Below are 25330 nucleotides of genomic sequence, written 5' to 3' on the forward strand. Positions count from 1 at the left end.
GAACAAGTTCAGCGAGGTCACACCAAAGGCAAAGCCCTTGGAAAACGGGCCAAATCTCACTTGTTCCATGGCCCAGGATGCTTAAGGCGGGGGGGACCCCAACTTTCAGAAGCCCCCAAGTCAGAGGCTCTTGTGAACTCCAGACCCAAAGTTGAGAACGGAGAGAACTCGCTCCCGGCCCAATAAGGTGGCCGAGAGAACCGCGACGGGTTAACGCGGAGAGAACTTCCTCCTGGAAAAAAGTGTCGTCATGGGACAAGCTTCCAGTTCCACTCCGTACGTGGCCCGGGCCTTTATCCTAGTTGGCGGATTTCCAGAGCCCGAGGCTACCCCACCCTGCGGCTCCCCCGGGCTTCTCCACACCCAGCGGAGCCGTTCGCACGTCTCGAGGGTGTGACGGTTACGCCGTGACGTCGCCCGGAGACTGGCCGCGAGCTGAGTACGTACTAGCGATCTCGAGGGACTGGAGCCCCGGCGCAGAGAAGCGCGCCGAGAGCATGGGGGCGGGACTAACACATGACTGATGTCCACACACGCCTATCACCTTTCCGATTCCTTCTCAAACAAACCAATGAATGCGACAACGGAGACGGCAACGTGCCCCCCGCCGCCAGAAGTGGCTCCGCCCCTCCCCTTGGACACCTTTGGTCGCCATGCTTAGTGTGGCTACCTCGTCTGTGCTACTTTAGGGCCTTCTCTGGCTCTCCGATGCCCTCGCTGTACTCCTTCCTGAGCATCCCTTCCTTTTCACTGTCAACTTCCATCTTCTCAGGCTCCTTGCTTGCTCGCTGCTAATTCAGCCACACTTCATATGGCGGAAGGGGGGGCGTGGCAGAGGCGGGGCGTGACCGGCGCGGTGACGTCAGCGCGCTGCGTGTCGGCAGGTGAAGGGAAAGTTTGGCCCGTGCGTGGGGCCGGGGTGGAGGGCGGGACGGAGGGGCCGGGCCCAGGCGAAGCTCCAGTTGCTGCTGCAGCGGAGGCCCAGGCCGGGACTTGGACCGGACCGGGGCGTGCCGGACGCAGAGGAGCAGGAGGCGAGATCCGCCGGAGCTTCGAGCCCCCGCCGCTCCGCCGCTCCGCCGCTGGGTGACCCCGCACCCAGGCGCCCTTCGGACCTGGTTCTTGAGGAGATTGGTGGGGTCGCGGCGGCAGCGGTTGGGGGTGGGGAGAGGCGAGGCGAGGCGAGGGAAGGAGAGAGGTCAGCGAGTTTGAGGGAGGATCGAGAGCGGAGCTGCCGTCATGTCCGAGGACTCGAGCGCCCTGCCCTGGTCCATCAACAGGGACGATTACGAGCTGCAGGAGGTGATCGGTGAGAAGCTGGCGCCACTGAGGGGGGAGGCACCGCTCTGGGCAGCGGGTGGCACGCGGGATCGTGGAGACCCGCGGGGTCCTGGGGACCAGCGGGAGCTCGGGAGCGCAGGACTCTCAGATATGAATGGGCACGCGTGGGGCCCCCGGGTCTGCAGGGCGCGTGGGTGAGGCTCCGGGTTCGTGCAGCGCGGGAGGGGACGTGGAGTGACGCGCCTGTGGGGCGGGGTTGGGTAGGTTCGAGGGGCTCAGGGAAGACGGACGTGGGGATAGATGTTTGAACCTGAGCGACAGATGGGTCTCTTGGAGAGAAAGAAAAGTGCAGGCTTTTCCAGGCTGTGCAAAGAAAGGGGATATTGGAGTTGAGACACAGCCACCTCTTTGGGGGGGTTGTGGGACGGGGTGCGTTAGCTCCTTCCCGCATCGGGGGAAATGCCCACGAAATGCCAGGCACTGCTGGGGTGGAGCTGGGTGGGGATCCTCTCCAGACGAAGCTGCAGGTACCGCTCCGAGCAACGTGGGCACAACTTCCTACTGCTCGGGACTGGCTTTCTATTCCGGGAGGCAGACGTGAAATAAGGAGACAAATGAAAACAGTGACAGGTTTTGGCAGGTGCTAGGAAATAAGATGTTCTGATAAGGAATAACCTGGTAGACCTCCTTAGGGGTGATTGCAAGGGAAAAAAAAAATCTTTTCTGAGTCATTGAAGCTGAGCACTGAAGGATGAGAAGGAAGCCGAAGAGCCAGGGAAAAAGAGGGAGGGGAAAATGCAAAGGTTCTGAGGAGGGGACCAGCTTGATGGATTTGAGGAGCTGAAGGGCAGACAGAAAGGCAAGGGAGAGGCCGGGTCTTAGGGACCTTCCCAGCCTCGGTAAGGATTTCGGAATTTTAAGTGTTAGTGGAGAGCTTCAAGCAGGGACACGACATCTAGTGGGTCTGGCTGTTGTGTGTGGAGTGGATTTGAAAGGGGTCCAGGAATACCAGTTGGCATAGCACAGAACTTGCATGGAGACTGTAATTCTCAGAGAGGCACGTGTGACGGGGGAGGAGAGGGACCCGGGATGCTGAGGGAAGTATTTGTTGGAAAGCAATAATCCAGTGACTTTAGAAATCAAAAAAGGGATGAGTGTCCTTAAACAGAAGCTCAGTCCAACCAACCCGAGCAGACCCCTGTTATGGAAGGAAGGAGGTTGTCTCCTTTGCTAGATCAGCACCCTGTCCCAAAATTAGTTTTATAGCAGAGACTGGCTGAACACTCACTAGCTGTCACGGGGGTGTGAGTGTTTATTGTACTGTATCTGCGTTTTAGAGAAACTTGGTCATATTTCTTTCCTTTTTATTTTTTCACTTGCCTCTTGTTTCAAAACAAATCTGGGCTAAGTTTTGTCTGAAAGACATCACACTTTTCCCCTTAAGCCACTCCATGGGCCTGTGTTCTCGTTACGTGCTGTGTCTTGACATGTACTGGTTGGTTCTGAGGACAGCTAGCTAGCTAGGTCTCTGTCTTGATAGATTGCTCTGGGCCCCTCAGAGTTTCATACCGAAGAAAGGGACTAAGGGGGCGATTCCAAAGCTGTGTCTGAAAACTAAGAAAAGCGTCCCTATGATCGTTTTGGGAGTTTTTGCTTTCCTTTTGGGTGTACATCTTTTTAGGGTGAAGAGGATGCTTGTGGTCATTCTTAATGCCTTTGCTATTGAGGTGGCATCAGAGTAGAAATTGGGAGACCAACTGGGTGTCCGGGAGTGGAGAAAGGGGAGTCTCAGTCCTCTGTGATAGGGTTACTCTTGATCTCATTCTCAGCGTGGTCCATGGATCAAAGGTTAAGAATGCCAATGTAAAGATTTGACCACCTTATTTTTTAAAATAACTTTACTGAGGTATAATTTAGTACCATAAAATTCAGCCATTTTTAAGTATAAAATGCAGTGATTTTTAGTAAATTTACTGTGTTGTGTACCAATCAGCATAATCCAGTTTTAGAATATTTTCATCACCTCATTGAGATCCCTTGTGCCTGTTACAGTTAATCCCTGTTCCCACTCCCAGCCCCAGGCAACCACAAATCTTTCTGTCTCTATAGATTTGCCTTTTTTGGACATTTCATATAAATGGGGTCATATAACATGTGGTCTTTTTTGTTTGGCTTCTTTCATTTAGCATAGTATTTTTCATTTTTAAAAACAATTTTATGGAGGGATAAGTTATATACCATAAAATCCACCAGTTTTAACTGTATTGTTCTATAGGTTTTTCGTAAATTTACAGAGTTGTTCAGTCATCACTACAATCCCATTTTAGAACATTTTCATCATTCCAAAAAGATGCCTCATGTCCATTTGTAGTTACTCCCTGTCCCCACCCCCTGCTTCAGGCAACCACAAATCTACTGTCTGTCTCTCCATATTTGCCTTTTCTGGATTTCCGTATAAAAATAATCATATAATATGTGATTCTTTGTGTTTGGTTTTTTAAATTTGACATACTGTTTTTTTGAGGTTCATTCATGTTGTAGCCTGTAGTACATATTATGTCCCTCACCACCCCCTCACCCCCTTACCACTTGCTGGACTGTAGGCTTCTGTTTTTTGGCTGTGAGCATTCACATCAGATCTTCACGTGAACATATTTCATTTTTCTTGAGCGGAATTGCTGGATAAGAAGGTAAAGTGACTGTACCATTTTACATTCCCATTAGTGATGTATGAAGGTTCCTATTTCCAGCATTTGTTTGTCATTTTGATGGTAGCCATTCTAATGGGTGTGAAGTGGAATCTCATTGTGTTTTTTTTGCATTTCCAGGATGACTAATGATGTTGAGCATCTTTTCATGTGCTTGTTTATTAGCTTTCCATATATCTTCTTTGCTGAAATATCTTTTCAAATCTTTTGTCTTTTCGGGTTGTGCTTTGGGTTATGTTCTTATTGAGCTGCAGGGGTTTGTCTGTGTATTCATTCTGGATTTGAGTACTTCGTAACCTGATACATGATTTAAAATATTTTCTCCCAGTCTGTAGCTTGTCTCTTCAGTTTCTTAATGGTGTCTTTTAAAATACAAAAGTTGCCCAGCCAGTGTTGTTCAGTGGATGAGAGGACCTATGAACCAGGAGGTCACGGTTCAATTCCTGGTTAGGTCACATGCCTGGGTTTCAGGTTTGGTACCCAGTCCGGGTGTGTGTGGGAGGCAACCAATCAGTGTTTCTCTCTTACATCGATGTTTATCTCTCTCTCTCCAAACAATAAAAACATTTAAAAAATACAAAAGTTTTGAATTTTGATACAAGTTTAATTTATCACTTCTTTCTTTTATTGATTGTGCTTTTTTTGGTGTTGTAGCTAAGAAATCTTTACTAATTCAACATCAAAACATAAAAAAAAAAAGCAGTAACCCGATGTTCATCAAGTGATGTCTGAAAAAAAAAAAGGGAATATAATATATGCAACCGGCTACAACATGAATAAACCTCAAAAAAACATTATGCCAAATAAACCAAACACAAAGAATCACATATTATATGATTTAGGCCTCTGGTACATTTGGGTTAATGTTTCTGTATGGTGTGAGGTAAGGTGAATCATTTTGTTTTACAGATGAAAACACTGAGACGTAGAAAGGCAGAATGACTTGTGTGGAGTCATAGAGCTAATCAGTGGCAAAGGGAGTACTGGTATCCAACTCTCCTTTTCCTATTTCAGGGTCCTTGTTCCTACATCTGTATTTGATTAGTTTTTGGATATAAACTGGAAGGTGATGGTCAGAGTTTGACAGATTAAAGGAATATCCTTACAGTGAAAGTGTCTGGCAGGAGCAGATATTTTGTTGATAACCCTTTCGGATGTAGTAGGATTTGTTCTCTTTTGTGTATACTATTTTTATAATGTTCTCCCTCTCATTACTAAGTTCCTGCCACTCCACTCCTCATACACTTGCACCTATCTTTCCAACAGAGAGGAAAAAAAAGATTTTCCTCCAACTACAGCCTAGTACTGGTACAAGTAGCAAGGCTCAATAAAGCAGTGTATTCTTATTCTAACGTTTCTTCTGTACTGAAATGTTTGGGGTACAGGATTTTGTAATAAGCTGTGGTCTTCGAAATAAATTCTTTGATTTCTTCAGATTGCACTCAAGTTATTTTCGGGAAACAAATGTCTGGAGTCCAGAAAAGATAAAGCTTGGGAAGGGATGGTTAATTTGAATTTTTTGTTTTCAAGGGATTGTATTATAAGGAAACTAGAGGCCCGGTGCACAAAATTTGTGCACAGGTAGGGTCCCTAGGCCTGGCCAGTGATCAGGGCTGATCAGGGCCTTCTGGCTGTTGGCCGAGGCCTCCCTTCATTCCGCACCGCCCCTGGTGGTCAGCGCACGTCATAGCAAGCGATAGAACTCCCGGTCGAACTCCCGTGGGGACACTGCATATTAGCCATATATATACACACAGATGGTATAATGTCTTTCTTACCAAAGCACATCATATTTATTTGAACTGTAATTTTTTTTCATGTGTGCTGCTAAGTACTATAATATTTATGGGGTTAATATGTCTGTTTTGTTCTCTCCTTTTCTGGCAAAATTCTATAGAGAAAAGAAAATTTCTTAATTCAAAAAAAATAAAAACATACAGATTCAGGATTCAAAGGACTTCCTCTTAAAGAATTTTATTATCTTAAACATTTTTTGATAAGATTTGAATTTCTTTAAGTTTACTTACTTGTAACAAATGTTAGTATTGTTCTCACTATAAATCATTCATCTTTTCAGTTTTTGAGCTCCTTTCTAACCCCTATGATTGTGTTAGAATTCTGACCAGGTGTTCAGTAGCCACACGTTTTGATGTCTGACACAGTGATTTCCAAATGCAGATTTCAGGATCCCACTCTAGCCCCCTGCATAAGTGTGAAAGGCATTTGCTCTGTCAGCAGTGATGCTTAAGCAGTGGTTAGTGTATTTTCTTCCCATGATTGGGAGACTTAATTATGACAACATTTTTTAATAAGGCCAGCTTTTGGGCCTACAACCTCATAGGCTTGTATCAAACAGGGATTGCATTTGGCTGCATGTAATGGGAAATAAATAATAGTAGCTCAATAAAATACTTTCCCCCCATTATATAACAAGAACACTGGAGTGGCAGCCGAGTGCCATCCGACACCCAGGCTCCTAGTTTTCACTCCACTACACTTAGCACATGACTGTCATTCTCGAGATAATTGTCCCACCTATATACCTCGTGCCTGTGTTCGGCTGGAAGAATATGGCAAAAGGACAAAGGCACGTGACAACTTAGTTGGCACCCTTTCATAGGACTTTCTTCCTGGAAGCTTTACTCAGTGGCTTCCCTTTCTTTTACTGGCCAAAACTGTGTCATTGGGCCATTTGAAAGGGGGGCTGTGAAATGAAGCTTTTTAGCTGGGCACATTATTACTTCAAACACATTTAGCTAAAAGTTTTGTTGTTTAAAAATAAGGGGAAATTGTTTGGCGGATGGGCAACTAAAAATGTGGGCCTCCGTGTTTTGAAAAAATTAAAATAGTTAAATAAGACATTTCAAGTAAATAATTTAACCTGACACATAGTATTCAGTTAATAAATGTTAGCTTTAACCTAAAGGGGCAGCTGCCTACCAGTTAAGAGCATGGTGTTGAAACATCATGTAGTTCTGGTTTCTAGGCCCTTCCCTGCCTCTTACTAATTTATGACCACCTAGTCTTACACTTGCTTACATTGCTCTTCCTACATTGCTTTGTAAGATCAATAATACCGAACTCATGAGATTATTGTGAGGATTGGATGGAAAAAAGCCGCACAAGTAAAGAGAGTGCTCAGCAGAGTACTTGGCACAATGAGCAAGTGTTCAATAAATGTTAGCACGCACGGTAATCGTGAGGAAATGCCCATAACACTGGGCTGCTTTTGTGTTTGCTCTGTCCCAAGCAGGTAATTATTTTTTCCTTGAAAACATATGCCACTACTTGATTGATTCATTTGTTCAACAAATATTGAACTCCTTATGTGTCAGGCACTGTTGTGGATGCTAGAGATAAGCAGTAAAACAGAGAGGAATCCCTGCTTTTTTGGAGTTTATAATCTAGTGGTGAAGGACAAAAATAAAGCAGGGAAAGGGGTGGGGGGCTGCCAGGGATGGAGGTGAGTTTTAAATAAATCAGGATAACTTGGGCCGCTAGGTGGAGAATGGTGTAAGGGTTTAAGGGTGGAAGGAGGTTATCCAGGGGAGAGACGCAGTCATAGAGGGGGTGAGAAGCAGTCAGATGCTGGATATGACATATTTCAAAATTAGAGATGTGTGGTTGGATGAGATGTGAGAAGATTTGAAGATTTTTGGCTGGAGCATCTGGAAGGATGAGTTACCATCTATTGAGATCGGAGATCACCGGAGTGAACAGGAGAGAAAGGGATGATTCATTGCAAAACCATCCGGCTGATTGAATACTTACTCAAAGCATATGGCAGTGTGTCTTTATTTCCATCTCTGTATGGAGAGAATAGCATGCCTTTTATGATGACTGTTCTTACAGCTGTTTCTCCAGTTCTAGGAGCTTTAATTTTCAACATGACTGACAAGAGGCCTTATTTAGAAAAGGGTTTACAAAATTGTAAATTCCCGTATGTTCCATGGTTCAGGTGACAATGCTTTAGTCATCTTTCATAATGAACAGTCTAAGCTAGCTCTTTAAAAAAATATATATTTTATTGATTTTTTTACAGAGAGGAAAGGAGAGGGAAAGAGAGTTAAAAGCATTGATGAGAGAGAAACATCGATCAGCTGCCTCCTGAACACCTCCTACTGGGGATGTGCCTGCAACCAAGGTACATGCCCTTGACTGGAATTGAACCTGGGACCCTTCAGTCCACAGGCTGATGCTCTATCCACTGAGCCAAACCAGTCAGAGCTAAGCTAGCTCTTTAGTAAATGTAAAACCTTATTAAAAAAAAAAATACTTAAGCCCTAGCCAGTTTGACTCAGTGGCTAGAGCGTCGGCCTGGGGACTGACGGATCCCGGGTTTGATTCCGGGCAAGGGCACATGCCTGGGTTGTGGGCTCGATCCCCAGTGGGGGGCGTGAAGGAGGCAGCTGATCAATGATCCTCTCTCATCAATGATGTTTCTCTCTCCCTTTCCCTTCCTCTCTGAAATCAATAAAAATATATTTAGAAAAATACTTAGAATCTTTAGAATGTGTATCTGCTATAGTGATGGCTGGTTAAAATTTTGTGAGAAAATATCTTCAAGTAATTTGGTTCATTTGATAGGAATAATATCCTTTTTTTACTTTCTCTTATTTTTTTTAAAATATATTTTTATTGATTCCAGAGAGGAAGGGAGAGGGAGACATAGAAACATAAATGATGAGAGAGAATCATTGATCAGCTGCCTTCTGCACACCCACTACTGGGGATCGAGCCCCAACCCCAGGCATGTGCCTTTGACTGGAATCGAACCCAGGACCCCTCAGTCCACAGGCTGACGCTCTATCCACTGAGCCAAACAGGCTAGGGCTTTACTTTCTCTTTTAAATACCTGGGTGTACTAAAGTGGAGAGAGAGACTGAAAGATTTGTAGTACCCATCATGCTTTTGGGCATCTCCTTTTCTGTCTCAAGAGATGAAGTTACCCAATTTGAAGGATTTCAGGAGAAAGGTCATTCATATTTTTGTGCATTAATCCATTCTGTTGTATAATGTACGCTAATCCTGCAGTTAACTAACTATAGAGGACAGAAGAGTGTAAGAAGTGGGGATGTAGGGAAATGGTGCATTGAGATGCACAACAGTGTAAAACAGTGAAAGTTTGAATTAGGATGTTTTATTAGAAATCGTTTTATACTTGCCATTATATAATCTTCACATCAGGCTGATGCTTATTAGAAGGCATTGGTGTAGTAGCTTTCACACCTTGGCTAAACCATTTTTAGGAGATACATTTTCTTTTACTATGTATGTGCAGTGCATACTGATGTGTTCTATTTGGTTCTATTTACTGTAAGAAAAATGGTGGTTGAAACCTGTACGTTGATTTGTAGTTTGAAAAATTCCACATGAAGGGACCTGCTTTAAAGAAGAGATGAAATATTTTCAAAATTTCTATCTCTAATCCTGTTTGGTGCAGCCACTGTGGAAAGCAGTGTGGAGTTATTAAAAAAATTAAAAATGGAACTGCCTATGACGCAGCGATTCCACTTCTGGGAATATATCTGAAGAAGCCTAAAACATTAATTCGAAAGAATATATGCATCCCTGTGTTCATTGCAACGTTATTTACAATAGCCACGATCTGGAAGCAGCCCAAGTGCCCATCAGCAGATGAGAGGATAAAAAAGCTGTGGGACATTTACATAATTGACTACTACTTGGCTGTTCATAGGAAATGTAGCCCTTTGCGACAGCATGGATGGACTGGAGCGTATTATGCTAACTGAAACAAGACAGTCAGAGAAAGACAAGTACCATATGATTTCACTTACATATGGGATCTAATGAACAAAATAACAGAAACAAAATAGAATAGACTCACAGATAGAGAACAGACTGACAGACGTCGGAGGGGAGAGGGGCTGTGGGGCTGAGTGAAAAGGTGAAGGTATTAAGCCAAACAAACCAAAAAACCAAACAAACGCATAGACACGGACCCCAGTATATTCACATAGCTGTGCAGCCATCACCACTGTAATTCCAGAACATGCGCAGAGCTCCAGAAAGAAACTCCATTCCCATTAGCAGCACTCCTCACTCCCCCTCTCCTCGGGCCCGGCAACCACTAACCTATTCTCCATGTCTGTTAGGTTTGCTATTTCAAGAGTGTTACACAAATGGCGTTATAAAATATGTAACTTTTTGAGATTAGCTTCTTTTCACTCAACTTAATGCCCTTGACATTCCTTCAAGTAATTGTGCATTTCAGTGGTTTATTTTCATTGCTGAGTAGTATTCCTCCATATGGATTTACCCGCATTTGTTTAACCATTCATCTGTTGAAGGTTTTTGGGTAGTTTACAGCGTTTGGTTATAAATAAAGCTGCTATGAACATTCATAAATAAGTTTCTGTGTAAACATATGTTTTTATTTCTCTGGGATAAATACCCAACATACAAATGCTGAATTATACAAGGCCGTTTTTAGTTTTAAAAGAAATGGTGAAACAGTTTGCCAGAGTGTCTGTACCAGTTTTTCTATTTCATCAGCAGTGTTTGAGTGATCCAGTTTCACCATATCCTCACCAGCATTTGGTGTTCTCATTACATTTTTCCCCCCAGCCATTCTGATAGGTTATCTCATCTCCATTGAATTACTTTTGCACCTTTGGCAAAACCAGTGGGACACTGGTGTGAATCTGTTCTCGGTTTTCTATTCTGCTGTGTGTGTGTGTGTGTGTGTGTGTGTGTGTGTGTTGTGTGGTGTGTTGTGTGTGTGTGTTGTGTTGTGTGTGTGTGTTGTGTGTGTGTGTTGTGTGTGTGTGTGTGTGTGTGTGTGTGTGTGTGTGTGTGTGTGTGTGTGTGTGTATGTGTAGTCCTTTGCCAATACTGCAGGTCTTGATTACTGTTAAATATGAGTCTTGAAATTGGGTAATATAAATCCCTTAACTTTGTTCACATTTTTCACTATTGTGATGGCTATTCTAGAGTCTTCCCTTTTTATATACATTTTAGAATAAGCTTTTCTATGTGTACAAAATACATTGCCAGGATTTTGATAGAATAGCATTAAACCTATATATAGTTAATTTGGGAGTAATGACATCTTTATTGTGTTGAGTTTTTTAAATTCATGAACACGGTATGTCGCCTCAATTATTTAATCCTTTTTTATTTAATTGGAATTTTGTAATATCAAGCATATTTTTCTGTTCAGATTTTTTTTTGGATTTGTACCTAAATATTCATTTTTTTGGGATTGACTGTTAATGTTATTATGTTTTAAAATTTTGGTTTCCACTTGTTTGTTGTTAGTTTATAGAAGTGGAATTGGTTTTTGTGTGTTGATCTTATGTCTTGCAACCTTACTAAACTCTCTTTTTAGTTCTAGGTGCTTTTCTTGTAGATTCCTTGGAATTTTCTTTATAGATAATCATGTCATGTACAAATAGGGATAGTTTTATTTCTTTTCTGGCTGTCTTTTATTTTTATTTCTTGATTTATTGTGGTGGCTAGGACTTCCATTACTATGATAAATAAGAGTGATGAGAATAGTCATCAACTAATGAGTTTGCCGACCCTAGTCCAGTGGTCGGCAAACTCATTAGTCCACAGAGCCAAATATCAACAGGACAACGATTGAAATTTCTTTGGAGAGCCACATTTTTTAAACTTAAACTTCTTCTAACGCCACTTCTTCAAAATAGACTCGTCCAGGCCGTTGTATTTTGTGGAAGAGCCACACTCAAGGGGCCAAAGAGCCGCATGTGGCTAGTGAGCCGCAGTTTGCCGACCACGGCTTAGTCTTTTAGGGAGAGCATTTAATATTTCATCATTAAGTATACTGTTAGCTGTAAAGTTTTGTTGTTGTTTGGTAGATGTTTTTTATGAAGTTGAAGAAGTTTTCCTCTATTCTTAGTTTGCTGAGAGTTGTTTTTTTTTTTTTTATCATGGCTAAGGTTGTGTTTTTTTAAAAAATGTTTTTCTGCCCTAGCCGGTTTGGCTCAGTGGATAGAGCGTCAGCCTGGGGACTGAAAGGTTCCAGGTTCGATTCCGGTCAAGGGCACATGCCCGGGTGTGGGCTCGATCCCCAGTGGGAGACTTGCAGGAGGCAGCCGATCCATTATTCTCTCTCATCGTGGATGTTTCTATCTCTCTCCCTCTTCCTTCCTCTCTGAAATCAATAAAAATATATTTTAAAACAATGTTTTTATGTGTCAATTAATAGGATATGATTTTTCTTCCTAAACCTGTTTGTATAGTGTATTACATTGATTTTGATTAAAAAAAATATTGTACCAGCCTTGCGTACCTGGAATATGTACCACTTGGTTGTGGCATATTATCTATTGCTGAATTTGACTTGCTAATATTTTTTAAGAATTTTGCAGCTAAGTACACGAGAGATATTGGTTTGTGTATTCTTGTGATGTCTTTGTCTGGTCTTGGTCTTGGTCATTCTGGCTTCATAAAATAAATTGGGAAGTATCTTTGTTCCATTTCTTGGAATCATTGTGTAAAATGGCTATTAATTCTTCTTTCAATTTTTGGTAAGATTCTCCATTGAAACTATCTGTGGCGATTTTTTATTTTAATCCTTACCTGAGGATATGTTCATTGATTGTTGTTTTTTCAGAGAGAGAGAGAGTGGGGAGAGGGGGGAGAGGAAGGGAGGGAGGGTGGGAGGGGAAGAGAGAGAGAGAGAGACAGACAGACAGACATTTATCGGTGGCTTCAGGTATGCCCCAAGTGGAGATCATACTAGCAACCTAGGCATGTGCCCTGACTGGGAATTGAACCCAAAACATTTTGGTGTTTGGGATGTCGCTCCAACCAACTGAGCCCACCCAGCCAGGGTGTGGGGTGTGTTTTTTTGTTTTGTTTGTTTTTGTGTGTATGTGTGTGTGTGTGTGTGTGTGTGTGTGTAGAACTTTTAAATTACAAATTTGATTTTTAAAAATAGTTATAGGATTAGTCAAGTTACTTCATCTTGGCTGAGTTTGGTTAGTTGTTTTCAAAGACTTGGTCCATTTTTTTCTAAATTGTAGAATTATGAGTTAAAGTAGTTTGTAGTGTTCTTTTATCATTATAAAATTGAAATAAAAGTTACATAAAATTTACCATTTTAAAGGGTATAATTCAATGGATTTTAGTATATTCATAGTGTTTTGTAACCATCACCACTGTCTAATTCAGAGTATTTTCTTTCTTTTTTTTAAAACTTTATTTTTATTATTTATATATTTTTATTGATTTGAGAGAGAGAGGGAGAGAAACATCAGTGATGAGAGAGACTCATTGATCGGCTGCCTCCTGCCTGCCCCACATTGGGGATTGAGCCCCCAAGTGTCCTGACCGGGAATCGAACCCTGATCTCCTGGTTCATAGGCCGACACTCAACTGCTGAGCCACAGCAGCCAGGCCAAAGTATTTTCATCACATCAGAAAGAAATCCTGTACCACAAGCAGTAACTTCCCATTCTGCTTTTCTCCCACCACTGGCAACAATTAATTTACATTCTGTCTCTATAGATTTGCCTGTTCTGGACATTTCATATAAATGGAGTCATACAATATGGGGTTTTTGTAATTTTTTTTTCATAGCATGTTTTCAAGCTTATCCATGTAGTTTCATGTGTCAGTACTTGCTCCTCGGCTCATAGCTCTTATCATCCTGCCCTCTGCTTTAGGGTATTATATCCTTTTCTAACCCTGCTGCTTCCCTTTCATAAAGACCCCAGGACAATCTTCTCATCCTTAATTTCACTTAATAACATGTGCAAAATTTTTGCCATGTGAGGTCACATTCACAGGTTTCAAAGACTAGGACATGTACATTTTGGGGGGAGGGGCATTATTCTACCTACCACATGGACTTTAGATCTTTTATTATTATCTAATCTACACTGCTCTCTGAGGTCCTATTTGCATTTTTTTCTTCTGTTAAGATGTTTAATATCAGAATATTTTATCTTTTTTGTTTTAATTTTTCTTTATTGTTGAAAGTATTACAGATGTCCCCCTTTTTTCCCCATTGACCCCTTCTAGGTGGCACCTGCCCCCCGCCCCATTGTTGAAGCATTTTTATAATAGCTCCTTTAAAATTCTCCATCATGTGATTCATTTTGGTGTTGGCATCAGTGTGAATATCTTTTCTCATACAAGTGTGTGTGTTTTTTTCTTGGTATGACATGTTATTTTTATTTTTTAATTGTATTCCGTACATTTAGGGTACTAACGTTAGGAGACTCTTGGTTCTCTTTAATCTTCTGTTTTAGTAGGCAGCTACTCTATTTAGGTTTAATGGTAGGCCCTGGCCTACTTTTGTGAGTTGTGTAATTCCTGTGGTCACTTAGTTTTCAGAGCCCTTGTAGTGCTAGTCTCTTCTGCTTCATTCTTCCGGTACCTCAGGAACTCCTGTCTGATCTCTACACGGGTTACTTGGGCTGACTGGTGGGTGTGGGTCCCCAGTTCTGCTGCTGCTGAGGGCTGATTGGCTGGATGTTGCCCCGGGTGTGGGACTGGGGATCTGGCTTACTGCTGTCTGGGTTTGGGTGGACCCTGCTGCTGCTGACTGATGCTGCGCTAGGTTGGGTCCCTCACTGTCCTGGGTAGGGATTGGGGAATCTATCTCCCTCTGGGTCTCTGCCTAGCTTCCCTTTCCACAGTCGTTTGGCCAGAAAGCAGGATCTTCTCGTTTGTTTGTGTGTCTGTCTATCCCTATTGGTGGTTTCAGGTTGCAGGCTGTCCTGGAGCCCATTCATGGATATTTGGGCGATAAAAGGAAAACCCAGTGAACCCACAGTGGTGCTTTTCCTCACACTCTGAGGTCCTTCATCAGTTCACCTCTTTCTACATTTCATAGTCACTTTATGATTGTTGAATTATTTCCAGGGCATTTAGTTTTATTTAGAGGCAAGGATCAGAGAAATGTGGGTCTATACCATCAAATTCTAGAACTGGAACCCTAGCAATTTTTTATTTTTATTTTTGGTACTGGTATTTATTGGCAATTCTATGGAATAGTTGAGGCTTTTGCTTTTATAGACACCCAGCTTTATAGAGTGTTTTTTTGCATCTATTGAGTGTAGGAACAAGATAAGGGTTAACTTCTCATTTAAATTGTGTGGGAATTAGAAATGTCATGTTTTTATCTACCCATCTATTCATTTACTCTTTTATGTCTTTATCTTTAGGGAGTGGAGCAACAGCTGTGGTCCAAGCAGCATATTGTGCCCCTAAAAAGGAGAAAGTGGCAATCAAACGGATAAACCTTGAGAAATGTCAAACTAGCATGGATGAGCTCCTGGTATGCATGTCTCATATTTCTTAAGTGGAGAGGTGTACTCTTGTACATTCATGTTGGAGTGGGAAATAACTTGAAGTTTTTTTATTCATTTTTCAAAAGTATGTGATTTTTTTCATTAATAGTAATGTTTATTGTAAAATATATAAAAATTCAGGTAAGTAGAGAGAGAATATATAGTTACTAGAGGCCCAGTGCACAAATTCATGCACCAGTGGGGTCCCTTGGCCTGGCCTGTGGGATTAGGCCAAAACCAGCTCTTTGACATCCCCTGAGGTGTCCCAGATTGCGAGAGGGTGCAGGCCAGGCCAGGGGACCCCACCCGTGCACGATTTGGGCCAGGGAGGGACGTGGGAGGTTGGCCAGCTGGGGAGGGACCCCAAGAGGCCTCCAGGGCATATCCAGCCATCTTGCTCAGTCCTGATCAGTGGGACCCCAGTAGCAAGCTAACCTACCGGTTGGAGCGTCTGCCCCCTGGTGGTCAGTATGAGTCATAGCAACTGGTCAACTGGTCGACTGCCTGCCCCCAGTGGTCAGTGCACATCATAGCGAGCGTTTCAGTGTCCTTAGCATATCATTAGCATATTACACTTTGATGGGTTGAACGGACGACCGTACACTTAGCATATTAGGCTTTTATTATCCTATATAATAAAAGGCTAATATGCAAATCGACCAGATGCTATAATGACCAGTTGCTATGACATGCACTGACCACCAGGGGGCAAACGTTCAATGCAGGAGCTGTCTCCTGGTGGTCAGTGTAATGTCCACCTGCAGGCTTAGGTCCACTCCCTGCGGGCCTAAGCCGTCAGTCGGACATCCCCCAAGGGCTCCTGGACTGCAAGAGGGCGCAGGCTGGGCTGAGGGACACCCCACCCTCACCCCCCGCAACGCGAGTGCATGAATTTCGTGCACTGGGCCTCTAGTAAAGGATAATCCTCTCACTATGAAATTAACAATGCTATATAATCTTTCAGACTGCACATTTAAACATCTTCGTATATTTATGATAATATGAATCATATACTTGTTCCTTTTTATTGAAAAATTTATCACAGATTTTTTTGTGTCTATAAATATGAGAGTAGTTTTAAGTATGTAGTAAATGTAGTAGTTTTAAGTATTTCAGCAAGGGAAATAAGATAGCTTTTCAAATAATTTATTTTTAAATTTTTGGTTTCTTCGGCTTAAAATGGACTTCATGAGGTTTCTCCTGAAGATCAAGTGACATAGTACTTGAAAACTTTATAAACTGCCATACAATTATGAACTAATATTGTTACTTTATTAACCTTTTGCACTTGGATGTCGAGTGTGACTCGACATGGTTAGCATCAGTAGCAGCTCTTTTTATAATCTTTGAATGTATCAATAATTTGAAATATAAAAAAATCCAAATAAATAAGTTTGTATGAAAAGAAACTCCAGTTTTTTATTCTACTGCTGCGCTTTGTAAAATCTGGGGTAGAATAAAGGAATTGAGAAAAAAGCAAGCGAGTGCGAAGGGTTAAGTAATTTCTCTGAGATCATCTACAGCTAGTGATAGAGCAGGATTAGGACTAGGATGATCTGACAGTCCAGAAGTTTTTTTCCAGTGTCCCAGATTAGATTTAACTTCTGGTGTAGTCAGTACTGAGTATTAGGGAATAATTGAAATAAAAGGAAGAGAGGGGATAGAATTATATCGTGAGCTTTTAGAAGATGAGACAAATGTGTTTCTTCAGGTGTTGGTAATGCATGACAGAAGCTGAGGAACTCGGATGCTGGCATGATCTTGAGCTGTCTTTGGTGGGAGAACACACACTTGGAAGGAGATGCTAATTGAAACCCTATTTGATGAACTTGGGTTTACAGATGCCAGCATTACCTTAGAGCATCATTTGGACATTTGACCAACAGTGATCATAAAAGAAGTCAAAATTGTAAACTAATTCTGTTAAAGAAAAACAGTATTTTTAATTTATATATTAAGCCTGGAATTTGAGAAGCCCAAAATGAATTTCTACCATTTGCCAGTTAATTTATATAATACGTAAAGATAATGTACAGATGAATGGAAGTTTTATTCATTACTTCATGATTACAGAAACTGAGGCTCAAAGTTTAAATAACTTGACTAAGTTCACATGAAAGTAATAGCAAACATCTTCCCAGTGGCAGGCACTTACATGTACTTTAACCTCATAAACCCCTCTGTGAGATAGGTAGTTGCTCCATTTTATTGCAAGGCAATAAATCATATGATAATGACAGAGTCTGGATTAAAAATCAGGTCTTTCTGACTAAAGTCTATTTTCTACTTCATATAATACAAAATGATTATAATCTTAGTTCAAAATTAGAAAGAACATCTCTTTTCAAATATAATTTGACATTCTTAACCTTTTGCACTCGGATGTCGAGTGTGACTCGACACGGTTAGCATTAGAATAAAGGAATCGAGAAAAAAGCAAGCGAGTGCAAAGGGTTAAAAGTAATATTTGTATTATTACAATAGGGCCTTACTTTTAGAGGAAAGGAAATTTGATATAGCTTAATTAAAAGAAAAAACATCAATTAGATCTCCATAAGTTTTGGCCACATATTCCAGTAAGCTTTATGTTACAAATGCAGTATTTATATATGTGGCCAATAAGTAAAGGTTGGGGGAAGTGACTTTTAGTAAAGCACTTACAAGATAATTGGCTTTTGTGGGGGAGGGGCACAAAGGTAAGCTCCCACTAAACCCTGAACACACATGAGAAGTATAAATAATGCCGGATTTATTTGTGCATTTATGGTGTCAGAGCCAGAGGCCTGAGTGCCAAGGGCTCCATTTCTGAGAGATATGAAGCCCTTCAGTTTACCTTTAAAAGAACACACAAAAAACCCTAGTAGATGAACACAGTAAACTTTAGATGTGGTGATTTTACAGTAAACTTCACTATAATGCAGAAGGCGCTCTGGGCTCTCCAGCGGGTGCGAGTGCTGAGTACCGGGGTGCAGTGTGTGTGACAGTTATTACTGAGGAGGCAGTCTATTGCTCCTTTCTCTTGTCAAAATGTTTTCTTGTCTGACAACCTTTGCTAAGTATGATGGGAAAATCAGCTGCCAGATCTTACATTTATTTTCTCCAGAGATTTTATTACAGGCTTTTCGCTAACTTTCTATTTTGAGATAGTTTTAAATTTACGGAAGAGTTGCAAAAGTGGTACAGAAGTTTCCATGTTATTCACTCAACATCTCCTAATAGTAGAATAACCACAGTACAGTTATGAAAACTGAGGAATTAGCTTTTCATCGTATTTCAGACCACCATCGTCTCACCCAGATCATGGCTTTGCCTCTGGTCCTGCTTTTTCTCGTTTATTTTTTACATTGTAGCCAGAGTGAGTGTTATGAAAAAAGAAATAGAGTTAAACCTTTGATTCCTTTCCATTGCTCTAAGGATGAAACTTAAAATCTTGAATATAGTTATAAGATCCTTTTTTATATGGTCCCAGGTAATTAAACAATCAAACTGGTAAAAACCTACTTACCTTTCTTATTTCAGTATCAGTGAAGTCAGACTTCTTACAGGAAGCCTTCCGTGATAATCACTCCTGTTTTTCGATAATTTGCCTCTCGGATGAAGTCATGTGGTATCTTGTACTTCCCCATCAAACTGTTTATCGGTCTGTGTTGTAAATTAGTATTTGTCTTACCTCTTTACCAGACTGTAAGTTTCCTGAGGGCTCACCATAGTGATCAGGCACCTAATGTTGTGCCTGGCATACAGTTGGCACTTGGTAAATATCTGTTGAAAGATCGAAGTATTTACCCCAGACAAGTTTACTCATTGGTCCTATAATCTTCCTTGTTTATTTCATCCTTTTGAAAATAATTATATGTGCATTTCACCTGTACTGCTGTAAAATCTCCACTTCCAGCAGAATGGAACCTCCTCTGTGAAGACTTCTTGCCTACCTTAACTTCCTGTGGGTTTTTCGTGACATTATTTTTACTACTCATTTGGCATATATGTGCTGTCCTATGTATTCCCTCGCATATGTACTTATCGCTTCGGATCCTGTATAACTATGTTAGCGGGCAGGTGCTTACTTTAGTTCCTTCTTCCTTTCCTTCATGTTTACTTAGCTTTTAGTACAGAAGATTGTGCTGGTGACTTTGGGGGTTGGGAAAATACATGCGACAGGTCCTTGCCACAAAGCAATTTACATTCAAGTAGAGAAGATGAGGAAAGAAAAACTGGCCATTACTGAGCACTTCTTATCAATCAGGGATTATGGGCAACTTTTACACAATTTATTTTACTAAACAAATGCCAAGGTCATAGGGCAAATACATGAATCATTAAAAATTGTATAAAGTGCTGCAGGATTCATTCATTCAACAAATATTTATTGAAGGTGTTCTGTGTGCCAGGCACAGTGATAAGTGCCAGAAATAGAGTCTTAGCTCTCATGGGGTTTACAGTTTTATGAGGGATACAGAAACATAAATAGGCAATTGCAGTCTAGTATGCCAGCTTCCACGTTGTTTAGGAATCCACTTTTAAGTACTTGCCTTCTAGGAGCTCTCTGTCTCGCAAGGAGGGACAAACAACAAAGGCCCCTGGTACTAGTCAGTATCGGTGTGCCATGATGTAAGGATATACACAGGGTGCTTAGAAGCCAAGAGAAGGGATACCTAACTCAACCTGGGAGCTGGGAGGAAATGGTATTTCGACTGAGTTCAGAAGGAAGAATTGGCGTGTTCAGCTAGGCAGAAATAACGAGGGGCGTGTATTTGAGGCAGAGGGAACAATAGGGTTAAATGTCCATGGTTAGAAGAAGCTGCTTGGCTGGATCTTAGGACGGGGGTATGTTGGGGTGTAAGGTTGAGGAAGTAGGAATGAGACTAGAGAGGTAAGCAGGGCCCTGATCACACAGGGCTTTAGAGGGCATTTTATCATACCAAACCTAATTTAAATTCATTAATGGAAATTGTGTAACCTTAGACTGGATTTAGTTTATGACCTTGCCCTGTTTCAGTATATTTCTCTTTGGAGTGAGAATTGTTAATCATTTCACAAAAATGGGATGGAACAATATTTTGAAAGAAAATAACAGCTCACAAACAAATACAAAGACCACCCTCTGTTTATCAGTAATTATCCTTTCTGGCTGTAAAGCCAGATTTCCCAAGATGGTTTTCCAAGGGCACCTTGCAGTAAAAATATGTGCCCCTGGGGAGGCTCTGTGGTCCGGTGCCAGGCCAGGGTGTGGTGCATAGTCCATGTTTCCAGTTTCACAGATTACCGATGTGAGTGGAAGGAGAAGAGTCAGAATGGGCTGAGGGTAACTAAGTGGTTTTGGTTTTAACTGCTCGCAAAGAGGTCAGGGCCATGGAGACCCCAGAAAGGTTGTGGCATAGTCTTGGGATTCCCAGTCTGTATTCACTAACTTGTAGTGTTGTTTTAGGCCTGCATATAATGAGTTATCATGTTTTCTCTTCTTTGTAGAAAGAAATTCAAGCCATGAGTCAGTGCCATCATCCTAATATTGTGTCTTACTACACGTCTTTTGTAGTAAAAGATGAGCTGTGGCTAGTCATGAAGCTGCTAAGTGGAGGTGAGTAAAATGCAATGAGGTGTTAATTTCCATAGGTTGGAAAGTTAATAAAAATGTTCTTCTTTTCTATTCTGGTTTGATTTTCATGGATATTTTCAGTTGAGGAGATACTGAGAATACAGTGTCTGTTAACAATGCTAGTGTATGAGCTGAGACAGGTCTCACACATTGCATTCAGTTGTCATGCCTCTTAAGTTTGTCTTAATCTAGGATGGTTCCCTCCTACTTCCTCTCTTCCATGACATAAATTTGTTGAAGGATCTGGTCTGAAAGGTCTAATGGTAACTATTTGTAGAATGTCCCACATTCTCGATTTATTAAGTTGTTTCTGTATGGTGATGTTTAACTTGATTTACATTGCTCTATTCCTTGCAAATCGAAAGATCTAAAGCAGGCGTCCTCAAACTACGGCCCGTGGGCCACATGCAGGTGTTTTTGCCGTTTTGTTTTTTTACTTCAAAATAAGGTATGTGCAGTGTGCATAGGAATTTGTTCATAGTTTTTTTTAAACTATAGTCCAGCCCTCCAACGGTCTGAGGGACAATGAACTGGCCCCCTGTTTAAAAAGTTTGAGGACTCCTGATCTCAAGCCTTGATTAGATTTAAGTTAAATATTTTTGACACATGTTTTGTAGGTGTTGCGTTGTACTTCATAGTGCATCATGTCAGGAAGGATTTGTTATCTAGTGTATCTTTTAAAAATATATATATATTTTTTGTTTTCAGAGAGGAAGGGAGTGGGAGCAGGAGAGGGAGATAGAAACATCAATGATGAGAGAGAATCATTTGATTGGCTGACTCCTGCACATCCCCTACTGGGGAGTGAGCCCACAACCTGAGCATGTGCCCTGACTGAGAATCAAACCATGACCTCCTGGTTCATAGGTCGACACTCAAACTACTGAACCACCCTGGCCGGACATCTGGTGTATCTTTAATGGTGGTGTTAATTTTGATTGCTTAAGATTATGATAACCAGGCTGCTCCATGGAAAGGTTAACTTTTTTTCCCTTTGTAGCTAGTAGGTGATTTGTGAGATAATACTTTGACACTATGAGTATTTAGTTCCTCGTAAGTCTTTTGTCTAATGATTTTAGCATCCAGTAACAATCCTGTTTGAATCAGTTCATTTATCAGGGACAGCAGAATGATGGTTTTTCCTTTATTGCATCCTTTCTTTTACACTTATAAACTGGCATTCTTCTGTGTAAAAGAACCTTACTTTATTAACTGGGGTTCTTTGATTAATCTGTATTGTAATCTGTATATTAAAGAGTTAATTTAATAACCAACTCTAGTGGTGCCAGATGAGAAAATCCTCCCACCCCCCATTGGTTAAGGCTGCCATTAAAAAAATATTAATAGGTACATAGGCTCAAGGATATTTATATATTCAATGTCTTTCAATAAATTATAGTCTATTCTTTTGATGCTCAGGTTGGCCAAAATTTTGTCAGAGCGAGTCCCCTCAGTCTTACTCTTGTGTCCTTTTGACATGAATCCATCAATCTTTGATAACTTCCTTGTTTTTTGGTTCAAGATTTCCCAGGCTCAGGTTTCTATTGCTTTTCCCAGACCCAGAACCAGCCAACATTCTAAGGGTCTCTGATCTTTTTTATAGGGGATGGTATTTAGAAAGCAACTTGGATGCTTGGGATGTTCTTTGCTGCTACTTTGTCATTTCTTCTAGTTGAAAGACCTTGGAAATGTATATTAAAAACAAGTCATGATTTGACATTAATGCTTCCAATTCAATTTTAATATTATAGACCTTCAAAACTTTCAAATTACACTTGAATCTCATTTCTATTATACAGAAAATTTTGGTCCCCAGCATTAATATGATTAATTATGTGCTTTATCCTGCAGTAAATATGCAGTCATTTCTGCTTTAGTCCTTAGAATAAAATAGAAATATTGTGATTGTAAACAGTGGACCCTTGGCATGTATAGATTGGACATTTTGTTACGGTTACCTGAAGGCCCATGCCATGTAGTAAATTAGACATTTTGCTAAGGCATGGATTTGAATCCTGTGGCAGGAGTGAGAGGACTAGTGAGGGATGGAGGCACCTGACTTTCCCATCACTATCCTTGGTTTTGTTTGCATATGTATTTTGTATGGGAGCATGATTTTCCATTTTAGAATGGACAGTTCCAGCAAAGAGAGTCTATATTTGTTTGCAATCTTAATATCATACCTCATTAATCACTTTACTTCCCCAGAGAGGTTATAAAGGAAAGAGCATAGGCTTTAGAATTAAATTTTAACTTTCCTACTTAGCAGTTATATGTCATTGGGCAAACTGTTTCAGCTCTTTGAACCTGTTTACTTGTTTGTTAAATGGGGATAACTGTCTGCATTTCAGGGTGCTGGGGAAGAGTAAGTGAAATGGTAAAGCCTCCATCACCATGCTGACATGTAGTAAGGTGCACAAGAATTAGTCACTGAGAATAATAATCCCTTGTTACTTGCTGCTTTTCAGTGTAGCCAGAATCACCTTTTTGTTTCAATCCCATTAGTGACACACGGGAGGAACTGGATTGCTTTGTTACAGGCCTTGTTCATATGATGGTTGGAAGCCTTGCTAACACCAACCACCTTTCAAGATGGTGGTCAAGCATGGTTCTTTCAGTATGGACAGATATGGGAATATTAGGTAATTCTGTATCTTTTGTTATTGCTCACTTATAGCATTATTAATTTACAAAATGGTATTATACAGTTTTAAATGTTTGCTAAAAAGTCCTCTGATGAATAGGAATAAATTGTCTGCTTAATTTTCTCATCCCACACTTGTATGCCAGCCTATTCTTCCTATTCTTTCTGGTACACTCCTAAGCAGAATTATATATATATATATTATATTTATTTTATAATATATATATATATATATTTATTTATTTTAAAGAATCCGTGTTCTCTTAGTGAATAAATGTCCTGAACACAGAAGGGGCAGGACATGTTTCTGGGTGGTATCTTTTATTATTTTTTATTTTTATTGATTTCAGAGAGGGAGAGGGAAACAGAGATAGAAACATCAATGATGAGAGAGAATCATCCATCGGCTGCCTCCTGCATGCCCTCTAGTGGGAGTCAAACCTGCAACCCAGGCATGTGCACTGACCGGGAATTGACCCCTGACCTCCTGGTTTATAGTTTCACACTCAACCTGAGCCACACTGACCGTGAAGGGTGGTGTCTTTTAAATGTATGACTCTGTCCCTCCTGGTCCTAGTACAGTGTCCAATTTTTTTTAGCCTAGCACTTAGCAGATTTCCTGAAGGATAATTTTCAAACATTAATTCTTTTTTTTCAGGCATTAATTCTTTTTATAACTACTTATAGTTTTATGAGTCAGTGTAATCTTACATCTAAACATTTTAAAATAGTAAAAATTTTGCATCTTTTTAAAGGAAATGAAATCTTGCTTTTGTAGTTACACAGTGAATCACATTTAACCTTTAGAGATACATTGTGCAATATTAGAATATAGAGGTAGAACTAAGCAAACTTTAACTTTTTTTAATAGGAGGAAACTGTGTCAAGATAGCTCAGTTAAAATTCCATTCATCAAATACTTATTGATCACCGATACATTGGTGAATCAAACTGTTGGTCCTTGCTCTTATGGATCTCATAGCTAGTAAGGAAAAGTTACAGTTAAATAATTGTAAGTGTGTAGAGTGCCATGAAGAAGTATTAGGTGCCATGGGAATAAGTCAGGAGAACTTCACCTTATTGAGGGAGAATGGATGTGGTGGGGTTAACAAAGACTTCCCTCAGGAGGTGATATTCAGCTGAAACCAGCGGAAATGGCATCAGAGGAAGGATGGAGAAGGGATCTGGATAGAGGGAACACTGTACAGAGAATTGTCTGGAGGCAGGATGGAGGAGTGTGATGTGTCTTGGGAACTGATAGGGGAATCACAGCTGCAGCAGGGAGAGTAACAGGAGACCTTTTAATAATTAAAAAATATATATAACCAAAATTGACAGAAGAATGTATAGGCTACCTTCTTTCACATCAACCTTTTCAGTCAAAATATTAAAAACAAATGCATATTTTTGATTTGGCAATATTGTACTGTTGTAGAATTTAATACTAGTAAGCTAATTAAATTGTAAAATGAATTGCAACTGTCCTCTCAAACCTATCAACCACTGGACATCATAGTTAAAATAAGTTTCAGTGTGTCAATATTATTATTTCATAATGCTTCCTTGTAACTGTAATATCCTTATCTTTTGCTAATTAAAACTCTGATATCAAATAATGAGATTTATCAGTATAAGAAGTTATGTTTAGAAATTAGAAGCACTTTTGATCCACATAGCTATTTCTACAATTTATTAGCACCAAACTGCAATATAAGATTTTTAGAAATCAAAGCAATTAAGAAAACTTTTGAAAGGAAAGAGAAAAAGTACCTGTAGGCTTAGATACTGCAACATGCTGAGGAAAAGAAGGGGA

At 40.7% G+C, this 25330-nt stretch overlaps 1 protein-coding gene across 1 annotated transcript in view; it reads left to right on the plus strand.

Moving 5' to 3' along the window:
* The first annotated feature begins 892 nt into the window (after positions 1 to 892).
* OXSR1 (oxidative stress responsive kinase 1) overlaps positions 893 to 25330 on the plus strand; it is a 75669-nt gene continuing 51231 nt past the window's right edge. Inside the window, exons 1-3 of the mRNA XM_008154895.3 lie at positions 893 to 1309; positions 15152 to 15264; positions 20747 to 20855. Coding sequence (XP_008153117.2) covers positions 1240 to 1309; positions 15152 to 15264; positions 20747 to 20855 — 292 coding nt within the window. The 5' untranslated portion in view covers positions 893 to 1239. The remainder of the gene's footprint in view (positions 1310 to 15151; positions 15265 to 20746; positions 20856 to 25330) is intronic.

This window comes from Eptesicus fuscus, chromosome 18 (genome assembly GCF_027574615.1).
Source record: "Eptesicus fuscus isolate TK198812 chromosome 18, DD_ASM_mEF_20220401, whole genome shotgun sequence".
Taxonomy (NCBI): Eukaryota; Metazoa; Chordata; class Mammalia; order Chiroptera; family Vespertilionidae; genus Eptesicus; species Eptesicus fuscus.